Below are 16,137 nucleotides of genomic sequence, written 5' to 3' on the forward strand. Positions count from 1 at the left end.
GAGAACGAGAAAGAGCGAGCAAGCAAGCAGGGAAGAGGGGCAGAGAAAGAGAGAGACAGAGATGGAGAGAGAACCCTAAGCAGGCTCCACACTCAGCATGGAGCCCAACAAGGAGCTCAATACCACAACCCTAAAGTCATGACCTGAACTGAAATCAAGAGTTGGACACTAAACCCAGGTACCCCTGCACTATACAGGATCTTTTTAAAAATATATATATTTAATATATATTTTTGGTATATATTTTTTAAAGTTTATTTTTGACAGTGAGAGAATGAGAGAGAGAGAGAGGAAGAGGGAGCAGCAGAGGGGCAGAGAGAAAGGGAGAGAGAGAATCCCAAGCAGGCTCTGCACTGTCAGCGCAGAGCCCAATGCAGGGGTTGAACTCACAAACTGTGAGATCATGACCTGTGCTAAACTCAAGAGTCAAGCACAACAGACTGAGCCATGCAGGCGCCCCCATATAGATCTGTAATAAAACTGGAATACAAGTGGTAATAGCAGGGCTCCCCGTGGCATTCCTTAATTGTAAGGGAATATATACGTGTTTCCCCATTTAGAATGATGGTGCCTTACCAGTTAAGGAATTTCCCTTCTAAAGCACCAAGAGATTTTAACATTAGTTGTAATAGAATACTTTAAGGACATTTTCTACATCTACTAAGATAAGCACATAGTTTTTTTTTTTTTTTTTTTAATTTTTTTTTTTTCAACGTTTATTTATTTTTGGGACAGAGAGAGACAGAGCATGAACGGGGGAGGGGCAGAGAGAGAGGGAGACACAGAATCAGAAACAGGCTCCAGGCTCTGAGCCATCAGCCCAGAGCCTGACGCGGGGCTCGAACTCCCAGACCGCGAGATCGTGACCTGGCTGAAGTCGGACGCTTAACCGACTGCGCCACCCAGGCGCCCCAAGCACATAGTTTTTTTAATACACTGTCTGATTTGCTAATAACGTCATTTAGAACTTTTGCCTATGTTCATGAGAGAAATGAATTTTTCCCTTCTCATACTGGCTTGCTTTAGTTTTGGTGCCATGGTTATACTTGCCTCATAGAATGAATTGCTATTCTTCCCTCTTGTAATATAATTACAAGAGTTTGAATAAAACTGGGATTATCCTTGAAATGTCTGTTAGATTGCCTATAAAGCCATCTGTCTTGTGTTTTCTTTGTAGGAAGATTATAATCACTTCTTCAACTTCTTTAATAGCTATTGAAGTTGATTACTTTTGAGGTCAGTTCTAATAAATTATATTTTTCCAAGAATTTGTCCATTTTATTTATGCTTTCAAATTTGCTAGTCTAGAATGGTTGATAGTATTTAGTAGTATTCCTTTAATTTCTGTTTTAGATCTACTTAAATCCCCTCCACATTCGTTACAGCATTTGTGTCCTTTTGCTTTTTCAGTTGATCATTTTTGGCAGAAAGTTGCTGCCATTATTTTCCAAAAAAACCCCACAATTTTTGCTTTGTTGATATTCTATATTGTAACACCTTTGATTCTATTTCATTGACTCCTGCTCTTGTTTTTTATTTTCTCTTCAAACTTAATTTTGGTTTACTCTGTCATTATTTTTTAACTTCTTAAAGGATAGGCACGACTCATTAATTGTGAAGTCTTCCTCTTTTGGACAATTTAAAGCTAAAAATTTCTCCCAAAGATAAAACGTAAGAGAACTTTCACTTTTGCTGCAGCCTACCAGTCTTTATGTGTAGAACTTTCATTATCATTCAGCAAATTTCCACTGCGGTGCCCACTTTAACTTGTGGGTTTTTTAGAAGTGTGTCTCTTAACATACAAAGATATCTTTTTGTTTTTAAACTTCAGTTCAATTATAGAGTAGTAAGAGTTATTGGTCTACGTGGATTGATCTTTGAAATTTATTGAAGCTTTCTTGGTTGCCTAATACTTCACCAAATGTGAATCCTTCGTGTGGATTGAGGGGAAAATGTGCTTTCTCTAATTCTTTCTTAATTTTAAAGTTTATTTATTTTGAGAGAGACAGAGACAGCTCGAGTGGGGAAGGGGCAGGGAGAGAGGGAGAGAGAGAGAATCTCAAGCAGGCTCAGAGCCTGATGCGCCACTTGAACTCAGGAAACCACGAGATCATGACCTGAGCCAAAACCAAGAGCCAGATGCTTAAACCGACTGAGCCACCAGGCTTCCCTTCTCTAATTCTTGGCTGCAGAATTCTGTATATATCCATGAGATCAAGGCTATCAATCGCTATTCAGATTTCCTGTATCTTTTTGAGTTGGCAGCTTAATCTATCAAAACTCAAGAGCATGTCTTAAAAACTACTCCTGCGATGTCGTTTTTATCAATTTATCCCTGTAGTTCTGCCACTTTGGACTTCAAACATTTTGAGGGTATTTTATTAGGTGCATGGATGTTTAAAATTACCACATCTTGACGAGTTTAATCCTCTATCATTGTGGTGACCTATTTCATCTCTAAATTTTTTTTTCTTAAAGTCAATTTTATTCTACATTAATCGGTTTTATTTTAATCATATTCATTTTTCATCCTTTCATTTAAAACTTTAAACCACATATATTGGATTTTTTTTAATTTAACCTTTCAAGTTTATCCTTCACTTGTGAGTTTAGTGCATTTACTTTTATTGATATTATTTGGATGCATTTCTGTCATCTTAATTTATTCTTCCAATTTGTCCCCTTTTTTTGTTTCCTTTTTATCCTTTCTTACCTAAAAGGAAAAAAAAATGTCTGCATTCCCCACCTCAATAACAATATATCATTTTTTACATTCTTCTTCCTCTCGCTAATGTCCATCATATTGATATTACGTAAACTTAACATGTTTTATATGATATACATATAACATAATTTTTAAGACGTTTTCCATATGCACACACTTGTTACCACAGCCTAGATCAAGATAAGCCAGTGAACACTCTAAAAGATTAACATTATGGACTTCTGTCACTGGAGATGAGTTTTGCCTGGTATTGAACTTCATAACTTCATATAAGTACAATCCTCCAGTATGCCAATTTAATGTTTTGGCATTTATTCATGATGTTGTTGTTGTATTTATCAGCATTCTGTTACTTTTTATTGCTTAGCAACATTTCATTGCCTAAATAAACCACAATGTTTTAACCTATTCTCTTATTGTTGGGCATTTTGGGCTGTTTCCAGCCCATTTCTCCTGGGCCTTTTTTTTTTTTTTTTTTTGCCTTTAATATTCCTAAATTTTGCAGTGAGGAGTGATCATAGTCACTCACTCTGCACTGCAAAAACAAGCCCTGGTCAGAGAGGCAGCGTTAGGAAGAGCCGTCTTTGAGACTGCAGAGCGTTGGCCTGGGGGTCTGAAGTGGCAGAAAGCAGAGGGGCCTGCGGGGGGTCAGCACGCTCACCCGTTTTCACAGCCCCTCACAAGGACGGAGTTCTGTGCTGTCTAGCGCTTGCCAGTGAGCACCCCAGGGCCAGAGAGCCCGACAAGCAAGGGCAGGAACTGCTGTTCCCAAGGCGACCGCTGGGAGAAGCGGGGGAGAAAATCCCCAAGATCTTCTGCGTTGCCTCACAAGCCTTGCTGAGCTGTCTCCTGCCACTGACCACGAGTGACCCGACCACTACACACGACAGTTCCATGAGCTCCCTGTGATGCCACGGCTCTCCCACCACTCTCTCTTCCCTCCCCGGAGTGAATCAGGGGGGAGGATCAGCCGTCCCGACTGTTCAGCACATTGGCTAGTCCCGGCCCCCATATTCTAAACAATTTCCAATCTTTAAATCATACAGAGCAAATGCTATACACATTGGCTCTATCAGTTTTGTTTCACACTCTACACTTCAAGTTTCCCCATTCAGGTCAAAACTCAAAACACTGCACGGGAGCTGTGGTGTCCTCACCTTGCAGATGGAGGTGTGCGTTATCAGCTGTGGACAAGATACAGGTATAAGACATTTAAAGCGTTGCAGTTACAGACTTCATCCCCCAGTAGAAAAAGCATTTTCCCCAGTCCTCATTAAGGCAAATTTTACGTTTCCTTTCAGCCTTTACCCCTGCCCCCTGCTTTCTTTTTGTGCAAAGCAGCGCCTTGTTTATTTCAGTTGAAGTCAGATTCTTCAGTGCCTGCTGCTGCTGAATGTGGGTACCAAGAAACAAGAACTGGAAGGAAGCTGACAGGTTACCTGTTGATTTGTGCTTCTCACGCAGCATGGGTGACACGAACTGGGTTCTTTTGGTTCTTCCACACTTGCTGGAGTCACAGCTTGTATGATTCTCAGAATTCACGGTTCTATCTTCAAAAAGCTGACACCTACACTCTAGTGCCCAAAAAGAATATCCCAAGTAAGATTCCTAGGAAGCAATGGATCTTGAAAGTTTAGATTAGTGTCTCTGATTCACGTTGGTGCTAGGTATATTTTCAAATCATTTCTAAAATACTGGGTTTTTTTTTTTGCTCTTTCTCTACTGAACTAAAAAGATATTCTAAGAGTTTATAGTATTTGCAAACAGTGCTTTTTCTTTCATTCTTCATTTTTAGAACTCAAAAATCTATTCTCATGAAAGAAACACATACGGTTGTGCATAGTTTGACAGTCAACAGAATTTTCACCCTAATTTACACTGTGAAATTCTGAAGCTTTTACTAATATTTTCCATATTCATTCAGTCATTCAAATAAATATAAAATGAGCATCTCCTTCATGCAAGGCATTGTGAGAAGCAGAAAATTAATGCTCAATCTAGAAGCCATATCTAAGCAGATGGTGGGAATGACTGTATGCAAATCAGAATAATACAAGAAGGAAAAAGTAACTAATACAAAAGCTGAAAAGAAAAAAAAAAAAAAAAAAGCTAAACCAAAACCAGTATGGAAACTCAAAGAGTAAAGAATTTCCTCCCAGCTAGGGAATCTGACACAGCTTCGCGGGAAAGGTGACATTTGATCTTGACCTTTTAAAACAGAAATGAAGTGTGAGGGTGGGTGGAGGCACCTGATGGAGGAAAGTTGAAGAATTAAGTCACGGAGGTAGGAGAGAAAGGGGAAGCAAGCTAGAGAATGTGAGGGGGTAAAAGGTGAATTAAGTCGAGAAAGTACCCATATTCTCTAACCTGTGCAACCTTTTTCTGAAGGTAGGGAGCCTGGCAAGGATTAACCAGTCAACAAACAGGAGGGAGTTCAAAGTTTCAAGAAATCTTATAAACTTACAGTGTAATAGAACCTCTCTTAACTGGCCCCCACAGAACAGATTTCCTAAGATTTAACAAGTCTCTCCATTCTCCCAATAAATACAGTGGCTGACAGTGGAGCCCATGTGCACCGAGGTCAGCAGCACGACCCCTCCAGCACAGCTCTGGCTTCCGGTAGGCAACTTTTAAGCTGACCGAGATCTGACTCTACTTGTTCCTAAACAATTTGAACCACTTAGACTCATTACTGGAATTATAGAATTTGGTTAAATAGTAATGACAGAGGTGAGATGAAAAATATTTACTTCTGTAAGGACTAAGTTGAATGTTTTGCAAAGAACTGGTAGCAAGTAGTCCCTTACAAAGAAAGGGCTATTGAATCTAGGGTGGGGAGGTAATTACAAAAAAAACCAAAAAACAAAAAACAAAAAACAAAAAAAAACAGCCAATAGTAATAATTAGCAAAAATAAAATTAGTAAAACATCCGGAAGAATTCCTGGATAAAACAGTAAAAAAAAAAATTTTTTTTTCAGGAAGAAGCTGGGGTTTAGACTGCTTAATAAGTGTCTTAGTTCTTGTTCCATTTCTAAAAACCAAAATTGGAAACTGTCCAGTGCATTTGATATGATTAATGCCCCAAAACAGTGTTAACACCAATGAAGGAACCACCCTCAAAAGAGGCCTCAGCCCTTAATGAAGAGATTGGAAAGTGAATATTCTCATTTTTGAAATATGTATTTTTTTCAATTAACCAATTTTTAGCTCCTATCTTTGAGGATGCCAGATTCTGTTTAGCCCAATTACTCCAAGTTTCTCCATGATAAGCAGGTGGATTCTGATAGTTAAGGCTTCCGTGTCATGGGGATAAACTCCACACAGGACATATGGCTTCACACTGGAAAGTCATCTTAGTTTTGTTTTCTGACATTAATACTTCTGGTTCTGATTGTAACTAGAAATAATCACAAAGTCTAAATGGAGATTGAATAAATTCAATAAGCATCTTATAAGCTTTGCAATTTTTCATTGGGAGGCTAATACTTTTACCTCTAATTACATCACACTTTTCTCTTAAGTTAACTAGAACATTGATCTGTGGGGCAGAGACTGGTGGCTGCCTAACCACTGACCAGCAGAGGACTGCGTCACTAGATATGGCGGTGAGCCCAGCTGAAGGGCTCCACTCTTTCACCTCCCTTGCAGCTGAGAGTGACCATGAGTGTGCCTGTGTTCTGTCCAAGAAGATGTGAGCCAAGTTGTTGGGAGTGGTCTTACAGGAAGGATCCCTAAAAAAGCGGGGACATCTTTTCCTCTCCTTTTCCTTCTAGACATCCATGAGACGACTACCTGAACAAGGCGTGCTTTCCAAGACGTGCTATCAAAGATGGGAGAGCAGAAGGATGGACACTTGAGCCCCTGAGGACCCTGTTAGCGAAGGAACGGCCCCTTGGGGGCTTCCTACATGTAAGAAAAGACACTACAACAGAAAAAAGAAGAAACTTCTCTTTTACTAAAGCCATAGTTATTTTCAATTTTCTACTCTGCAAATCATGGCTTTTCCTAACAAACTGTAAACCAGGTATCATATCTATAAACTGATACATGACAATCCAGTCTTTACGATAAGTATCACCAGAAAATGATTAAAAGTAGTTCTCCATTTTATAATCTGCATTTTTATAATCTCTTTCCATGGCAAGCCAAGGGAAGAATGTTCTAATAGAGTATCTGAGGAAAGCATGTTCTCAGAATTTGTCCAGAACTGCAAGCAATCTGCTTGCTACCAGAATGCTCAGTATCACCGCCCAGATGAACCAAATGGGACGCAGACGTTCCCAAGGCACAGCCGTGGGTAGAAGTAAAACCACAGAGAAAGACATTATTCACAAAGGAAAAATGCATGAAAGAATTCATGTCGTGGAGTCTACATTAAAACACATATTTTTCTCTTGGCTTTCAGGCGAAATTAGTTAAAAGAGAAATTTATTGAATGCTACCTTGTAGATCTTTTGTGAAACATCATTTTAAAAGAGCATAACTTTTTTCTGAAGCAGATTTCTCAAGTGCAGAAGGAGCAAACGAAATGCAAAGATGAACGTTGTTGGGAACATTTAAAACAGGATCACGCTGAGCTCATCACATCTTGCTGCCAAATCTCAGAATCCTGGGGTCTTGGCATAGTCTTTCGTACATCCTGAGCTTTGGGGCCCAGCATCCTCTCACCCAGTCCTGGCTGACTTACTATTTAAAATTTTATAAGGAATTTCCCATGAGGAATAGTTTTTAACAGGAAGAATAAACTCTAAGTTGCCCATTCACAGGAACAATAGCATTTAATCATCCGATCCCGTTGACTCTCTGGACCACAGCAGGTCAGCAACAGACTGATGAAAATGGCTACCCTCAAACTGATGGATTCTTTAAGCTGAATGCTTAAAGATGCTATGTTTTTATTTCTTGCATTTTTTAATCAAATTGGGAAGGAGCAATATTTCACCAACTCACAGTCAATCTGAACAACCTGACAAGCAGGATAAAATGTACCAAGTCTATCTAGCTGCGCCTAACACCTCTACACCGTGCTTTCCAAAACTCAGGCTCTCTGTGATAACTTGATGAGCTCAGCAACCTCAGGACTGTGAACACGTCCCCACCAGAAACTGACAATCCTTTTGGAATGCTGAAACCTCAGTTTTGACAACATAACTCGTCTCCCAGCCTATCCCACCCCCAAAGAAATAGAAGGGTTGCAAGGGCACAAAGGATTTAATGTTTTAATGAGAAAGAGCCAAGTTTGTGAGAACTATACGAGAATAATTAATCACTAACAACATCCAAGGGACAATCAACTATGTACCAGGTACTATGCTGGGCACTCGAACCTCTCCCCAACTTTACAGGGCAGGTGTCCTCATCCCCGCTTACAGCAGCAGAAATGGCCCCGAGGCTGCTCCAGGGCCGCCATCGCCGTGTACGGATGAAGCCACAGCTGACACCAGGTCCGCGTGGCTCCGGAGCCCAGGTCCCCTAACCACGTGGTTATGCTCTCTCATTCCGTAAGAGAGCTTGTATGCATGCCTGGCTATGGCAACAGCAGGAACGCTGATCATTGTTCCTACCCATCAGGCTGCCAAATTTGAGGAACATCATGAGTCAAGCAGCAGATCTCAGGAAATGGGGAGAGACAAGGTGCAGCCCCAAAGACTAATGATGTAAGATTACTACAGATGATGAGTGTACTTAATACTACAAAGGGAAGTTGACAACCTGCAGTTAACTGGGCAGTTCTATTTTTCACTCCATTCTTTACAGAACAAAGAAAAATACAGCCAGTTACTCATTTTTGAAAGTGATTTTAGGGAGAGTAGGAAAGGCTCCATCTAGGTCTCCTAAGCATTCTACTTTTTCCTGTTTTCAAAACGAAAGGCTGCCTCCTCCCACAATCTGCTCAAGGTCCTAAATTCAGAGCCTCTGTATCAATGTCCGCGCATCATGGTGGAAACGGTACAGGTTTCGTGTGCATTCACAGCACACCAGCAATACTAACCCAACCAACCAAAAAGGCCAGGAGATGGGAAATTTGGAGACCACGAGGCATGAACTGGTCCCCGACACCTATTTGCTGAATCTTTGCCTAAACCAGAGATGGGTGATAGAAAAAACACTTGACTAGCATTCAAGACACCCAAACTCAAGTCCTATTTCATTAGTAAGTAGCTGACTAATGTCCAATCACTTTCAAGTTCTAGGCAGTTTTCTATAAAAGAAGGGGATTAATTGTTGGTTCTCAAACTGTGGTCAGTGTAAAGATCACCTGGGGACGTCACTAACAATACTCCTGGACGTTGGCCTGAGACTCCGCTTCAGTGGGTCCCGGAATCCGCATTTCAACAAGCTTAGGGGATTCCGATGCTCAGGGCTCCCCAAGTTAGCACCAAGACAGCTGCTGAAATAGTGGGCCGGTGACCTTAGGAACCTTCTGCTTACCAGTTTCCCCACTGGCTGGCTAGACACAATCTGAAGAGACACAGAAGGGAAGGGCTGCCGTCAGGACCAGGAACACTACATGCCCCTGAGGCTCAGGTCCCTGGACACCAACAGATGGCAGTGCAACTTTTCCTGAAGCCATTACCTCTGGTCCTTTTCTGGGTGACAGTCCTCCTGGGCTTCAGCAGGTAACATCCCCCACTGGTTTGAGCTACTGGGCTACAAATCCCACCCCCCCACCCCCCCACCGCCATGGTATTACCTTGAACTGCTAGAGAAAATAATCAATTACAACTCTTCCTGATTCCAAAGATATGAGGCAAAGGATACCCTGATATGTCAATCAACCAATGAACCATAAAGGAAATGATTATTTCCTTGGAGAGATCTGATTTTTGGAGAAAAAACAGTTGTTAGCTATAAGATCCAAATACAAAGACAGGAATTCCAATGAGGAAAAAATAAAAAGCAGCAGCACAGCATAGCTAGACAGGCAGCCACAGACAAACTACCTAGCCACACTCAGCCTCCATTTATTCACCTCTAACATAGGGATAACAGTAATTTAGAGGAAGACAGATTAAATAATAAACGTTCTAAGACTAGCGCCCTGTGACATAGAAAGAGCCCTTTAAATGGAAGTTACAAAGAAATCCATCTCATTATTCATCAGTGGGGGCTTACAAGGTAATAACAAGAAAATGGCACAGAATGTAAGAAACCAGAAGGAAAGGTGGAAATAATTCCCAATTCCTGCTCTCAGAATCGGGTGAATTTTTCAGAATACTGGCATGTCCATTTCTTTGAGTTAACTTATGCAGCCCAGAAACTTCTGAACTTCCTAGATCTGTTGTTCTAATCAATAATTTTCAGACACTTAACAACTTTTTCTGCTTCTATTTCAATATTTAACAACTATTCTGTGCTCATGCTTCTAGCTTAAATAACATCTTCTGACTTATTTTAGTGATGATGGCAATTTGCTAAAGCACTTTAAAACTGTTATTTTGGGGGGCACCCGTGTGGCTCAGTCAGTTGAGTGTCTAATTCTTGATTTCAGCTCAGGTCACAATCCCAAGGTCGTGGGATCGAACCCTGTGTCGGGCTCTGTGCGGAGCATGGAGCCTGCTCAAGCAAGATTCTTTCTGTCCCTTTGCCCCTCTCCCCTGCTTGCTCTTTTTCTCTAAAAAAAAAAAAAAAAAAAAAAAAAAAGTGATTTTTCTGTTAACAATTCAAACTTTCCCGTAAATAGAGTGTATATATATAACTATGTGTGTGCATGTATACATACACATATATATTTGTTTTTCTTTTCTTAGACACAATTTTCTTACTTTCAAAAGTGTTGGGAAAACTGCCAAAAGTGATCCATACTTGAATTGATTCTAATTTAAGTTCTCAGTTCAGAACCACATGCCAGTTAAGGTAACATCATGAATGCCTGACAGAACTTGTTCCTGCTAGATTTTATTAAGTCTTAACTCTTCATGATGTTTTGGGCTGAGCTAGAATTTGAACACAGGCCCCATCTGATCATAAGTTCTATTTCTTCCCTCATTATTACACAACATTTCAGAAGCTGAGAGGTGAAAATAATAAAATATAACAGGTTAACAAATCATATACAAAGGAGTTAATATCACTAAAAATTGCATAAAGAAGCTACTCACAAAATCATAGATGTTTACATGCAAATATCTCTCCACCAATGTATATGCCCTGGGCAAAATAAAAGTTTGTGAAACAAGGATCTGTATTGACAAGAGTCAGATTCCATGTAATAAATTAAGGAAAAAAAGGAAATCAGAATTAGTAATTCCTCCAATTACCGCAATTCATATCCATGATACTGATCAAAGTCTGCAAGCAGCAATTATTAGTCAATTTTCAGTTTCTAAAAATATTTTATTAAATAACTGTTAAGTAGGATTTTTACAAAGCAAATTGCACAAAAAAAGGTAAAGATGTTTATGTTCCCAAAAGTTCCTGTGCCTCTTTTTTTATCATCTTCTTGTCGGCTGCTCTTTCTCATGGAGCCAGTACAAAGGGGCAGAACGAGGACGTCTTCCGTTCTGCTCCTCATCCGGAAGGAAGGCACAGCACCCTGCAGAGACTCAGCCTGTCTCTAGCAAAGAGTTGCTACACGGAGTCTGCTTCAAGGTGGGCTCACCTGGGGCGGCCATCAGCCTCCGGGCTCCTTCACGGTGCTCAGGAAGAATTAAGAAGCTGAACGAGGTTTTCGAGACATTTCATATAATAGGCATTTAGCGGGGTTTCTTCTGAGTTTGAGAAAGCTGAAAGAGAAAAAGAAGAGTATGGAAGAGTAAGTTTATTAAACTCAGTACTGCACTTAAGAGCAGCCAGAATTCATACTTATTTTTTACTTACACTTTAGCCAAAAAGCATAAACAAAAAAACAAGGTACTTCCTTAATGGCTGCCATTACCTATAATACCGAATGAACGCCTTGCTCTTTTTTTTGCCCCATCCCTCCTAATGCCTAAACTCTGACATAACTCAATTATTCGGTACCTCTAGAAACTCATGGTCACAGCAAGAAACCAACCAAAAAAACTATAAACCACTTATAAAGAATCAGACTACAAAAAAATTCATTACTAACTAATTAGTAACAAAATAACTAACACAAACTAATAACAAAAAGACTCCGTACAGTACAAGGAGGACACAGTACAGTGCCTTAGCATAAAAAAGTGTTCAAAGAATAATGCTCATTGAAAACCTGTGTCACTTAAAATGAGAAATGAACTGTGAAAAGAAAACCCTGCCTCATATCATGATCACATCACAGGGCTGAGAGGATACAAGGGCAATGGGATCTATTCTCGGAAGACAGTAATTCAACTCCCCGATGTTAGATCAAAGTTTTCTGTTCAAGGTCAATTCTAATTGGGCCCAGCTCTTATCACCTCAGAACACACTGCAGCACAGCGGTAGCCACTGGCAAAGGACGTTTAGTGCAAGAAAAAGAAAAGGCGTTGGAGAAAGATCACAGACATGTTTTAAGAAATCACTGTATCTCAAACCTTCATCTATCAAAACATCTTATTATTTAAAAGGTGACGTAATGAAAAGCATGGACCAGTGTTGAAAACTGTCTTTTCGCTGTGAACTATCCAAGTATTTCACTAATCACAGAATTCACTGAATAGCTTCCAAGGTTAACTGTCATCTCTTTCATAATAAAACTTACTTTTCTTTGCTAACGAATATGCTTCATCCACTCTTCTTTTTATTGATGGGTTTTTCAAAGTTGTTTTTGCCTGGAGATAACACAGAGCAACCCATGAATCAGACTTCTTCCCACACGCCAAGGGTCAGGACACTACAGTACTAAAGCCACCACTGCTGACCGCAAGCACTGAGCAGATTATCATGAAGCACGACAATGTGGTCAGGGGATTAGACAGAAGCACATCCCCCTGGGTCTTCGCCCACATCCTTCCCTCTCTAACTCGACTCTTCTCTGCTGCTCCAAGTTCTTTGTCCCCTGCCCTGCCCTTTACCCCTTCTCTCCTAATCTCAAGTCTTAAAGGAAGACTCAGTCTTGGTTTCAATATTTCATATTCCCTCAAGCCCCAGATTTCAGATTAAAATATATCAAACGGTACCAGGTGGTCAACAAATATTTACTCAGTGACCGTCAAGTGCCAAACCCCGTGCTAAGCCTTGGGGACACACGGTGAAAGCGACAGCACAGCCTTTCGCCTTGTGTGCTGTCAGCCAGCAGGGAGAGCAGGCAGCACAGACAAGGGACTATCAGCTGAGAGGGCACCATTCGGGGACGGTGTCTATGGGAACGCTGTCTGTCACTGGCCACTATTTAACGGCTAGATACCCAAGGGCACTTCTCTCAGGAACGAGATGTCTGCAATGAAAGAGAAGACCAAAGGCCAGAGAGGGCAAGTGCGAGGCTGCGCCTGCTATCGCTCCCTTGCGGCCGGCCCTGTGCTGCAGCCTTCCAGGAATCGGGTCCTCTCAAAACTCAGCAGCGACACAAGCTAGACAAAGAGGAATCACACAGCTGGATAAAACTTCGTTATTTGGTTTTATTTCAGGATATATTTTTCCCAAATACGTCTTTTAACAGAAATGATCTATACTAACATTACATCAATATGCCAAATCAAGTTATACCAACAGGGAGAATTCATCCAAAAGAGACAGACAGCCTTCTGAACTGAGACATCCTGTTAATTAAATGACAATGATTTCAACTGATGGCTCACTAATTGTATAAATGCACAAGACAATAAGGTCCTTGAGTTCGTTTTGTTGTTGTTGTCGTTGTTGTTGTTGTTGTTGTTGTTTAAAATCTAGCTGATACTCCCCTGGCGCCCCTGGCTGCACTCTCAGAGGCTTGGATTTGCCCCTGGCTAGAACAATGACTTTAAAAACTGACCTTTTGATAATTGTGAATCAGAGCCCAAAGCGCAGCTGCTCCAATCCTCTGTGCATGTTGATTCTCGCTTTCCAGACAGGCAGCTAGCACACCAATGACTTTTTCTAATAATAAACACATTGGGGAAAAAAAACAGAAGTTCAGTCCCAGACATCGCAATGCATTCTGATCTTGGACTGGGCAGATACCCCCTCTGCCCCCATCAGAATACATGCAAAGTTGGCTTCACTAGACTGTGGCAAAAACAATCTGGTAAACCATACGTGGGAGGACAACCGCACAACAAACTGTCTTCATGACGGGCACAGAACAGTCATGGCAGCCTAATTCTCTTGGCCCTAATTCAACAAAGGCACATTCATTTAAACAGCAATAGTGCAGAAGTAAGTGATTACACAAAGAGTTGTATAAATGAGCTGTTCAATTATAGCTCACATTTTGGTGTGCAAGAAAACAGATTTGCTCTTATGATAAATCATAAAGACCATTATACAAACATCAACAGCATGGGTTACTATATAAAACAATAATCAAGAAATACCAAATTAGTTAAGCCTTTTAAAAAAGGACTAAACGTTTTAGAGAAATGCTTTTGTGTATTTATGTGTCAGAGGAAAAAGCGATTTAAAGGCGTATCAACACACAAGATGTGTCCCCTTTTTGCATAGCTAGGCAGAGTGTGAAATCAAGACTTACAAGTTATCTGCAGCATACTACTCATTTTAAGGGAAGACACAGAGAAGTCCAGTCCCAAGGAGATTTGTCAGGGTGTTTCAGAAAAGTATATGAACCTATCTTATTACTAACTTTTATATATTTTATTGTATCAAATTATTTTTCCTCTAAAATCTATGTTTAAAAGCATGTTCCATTTTTAAGCTCAGAGCCTAGAGCCTGTTTCAGATTCTGTGTCTCCCTCTCTGCACCCCCCACCTTTCTCTCTCAAAAATAAATAAAACATTAAAAAAATTTTTTTAAAGAACGATTCTGTAACTAAAGCAACAAAAATGCTGTTTAGGTGATTCTATTTAGTTTTTATTTTTTTATTTCATTTATTTATTTTTTAAATTTTAAATCTTTTACAGAAAAAAAAAAAAAAAGCTCCATAAAGTGAATTCTGTACCATCAAGAGACAGTGTGGAAGGTACACAGAGTGCTGAACTTTCTGCCAACCAGCCCCTCCTCCTTACCACCCACCTCCTCCGCATTCCCTGGCTTCCCTGGCTTTTCCCATAACTTCCCCATAATTAGCCTATATAAATAGTTACCTGATGAAACTCATTATGTGCGGTTGTAGGTGACAGCTCGTACTCTTAGGGCACATCACCCAATGAAAGGGTGATTCCCATGTGTTTCTCTGAGTATCATCAATTTTTTTTTTTTAATTTTTTTTTTTTAACGTTTATTTATTTTTGAGACAGAGACAGAGCATGAACGGGGGAGGGTCAGAGAGAGGGAGACACAGAATCTGAAACAGGCTCCAGGCTCTGAGCTGACAGCACAGAGCCCGAAGCGGGGCTCAAACTCACGGAGTGCGAGATCATGACCTGAGCCGAAGTCAGCCGCTTAACCCACTGAGCCACCCAGGCGCCCCTACCATCAAATGTTTTAATACAGTGTACTAAACTTAGCATATAACCCCTGATCTAAAGAAGTTTATAATAACTCCTTCTACCAGTTACTATCTCTTAAGCATTTTTTTCAAAAAATTTTTTAATGTTTATTCATTTTTTTGAGACAGAGAAAGAGAGCATGAGAGTGGGGAGGGGCAGACAGAGAGGGAGACACAGAATCTGAAGTTGGCTCCAGGCTGTGAGCTGTCAGCACAGAGCCCGACGTGGGGCTCGAACCCACGAACTGAGATCATGACCTGAGCTGAAGTCTGAAGCTTAACCGACTGAGCCACCCAGGCACCCCTCCCTCTTAAGCATTTTTAATAAAGTACATACATAGATCAATTAATGTGATGCCCCCACTGATGATGCAACAGGATAAATTTTTAAAAATACATTTCATTGTGAAATATAACACGGTTACAAAAAAGGCACATTAAAATAGATATGCAGTGAGCACCTACATACACATATAAATAACCCCAAGAGAAAAGATAACAGTAAAATGTAGCTAGATAAGTAGGAAATGAGTTTTACTTACTACTTTTCTTCTTAGTATAAATGATTTAATTACATATTTAGGGATGCCATCTTTATAGTTTTCAGAGCATAGGACTTTCACCTCCTTGGTTTTTATTCCTAGGTATTCTTTTTTGGCACAACTGTAAGTGGGCTTGTTTTCTTAATGTCTCTTTCTGTTACTTCATTATTAGTGTATAGAAACACAACAGTTTCTGTATATTGATTTTGTATCCTGCGACCTTACTGAATTCATTTATCAGTTCCAGTAGTCTTTTTGATGGTCTTTTCTATATATATCATAATGTCAACTGCAAAGAGTGACACTTTCACTTCCTTTCCCATCTGTACGCTTTTTCTTTTTCTTGTCTGTGGCTAGGAATTCTAGTGCTATGTTGAATAAAAGTGGTAGAGAGGGCACATC

The 16,137-nt window shown here is 40.3% G+C and overlaps 2 protein-coding genes across 7 annotated transcripts in view; both read right to left on the reverse strand.

Moving 5' to 3' along the window:
- Positions 1-4,630, reverse strand: part of CD226 (CD226 molecule) — a 112,910-nt gene extending 108,280 nt beyond the window's left edge. For all 3 annotated transcript variants that reach the window (XM_086683205.1, XM_086683206.1, XM_086683203.1), the window contains exon 1: positions 4,165-4,630. The gene's annotated coding sequence lies outside the window, so the exon portion shown is untranslated. The remainder of the gene's footprint in view (positions 1-4,164) is intronic.
- A 6,412-nt stretch (positions 4,631-11,042) lies between these two features.
- Positions 11,043-16,137, reverse strand: part of RTTN (rotatin) — a 163,872-nt gene continuing 158,777 nt past the window's right edge. For 3 of the 4 annotated variants that reach the window (XM_086683208.1, XM_025931071.2, XM_086683210.1), the window contains 3 exons: positions 13,582-13,685; positions 12,373-12,442; positions 11,043-11,452 (listed from right to left, as the gene is read on the reverse strand). In XM_086683208.1, the coding sequence (XP_086539334.1) occupies positions 11,367-11,452; positions 12,373-12,442; positions 13,582-13,685 (260 nt within the window). In that variant the 3' untranslated portion in view covers positions 11,043-11,366. The remainder of the gene's footprint in view (positions 11,453-12,372; positions 12,443-13,581; positions 13,686-16,137) is intronic. The other variant, XM_086683207.1, reaches the window with a different exon arrangement.

The sequence above is a fragment of the Puma concolor genome, chromosome D3 (assembly GCF_028749965.1).
Source record: "Puma concolor isolate L17-30 chromosome D3, mPumCon1.1.hap2, whole genome shotgun sequence".
Classification (NCBI taxonomy): Eukaryota; Metazoa; Chordata; class Mammalia; order Carnivora; family Felidae; genus Puma; species Puma concolor.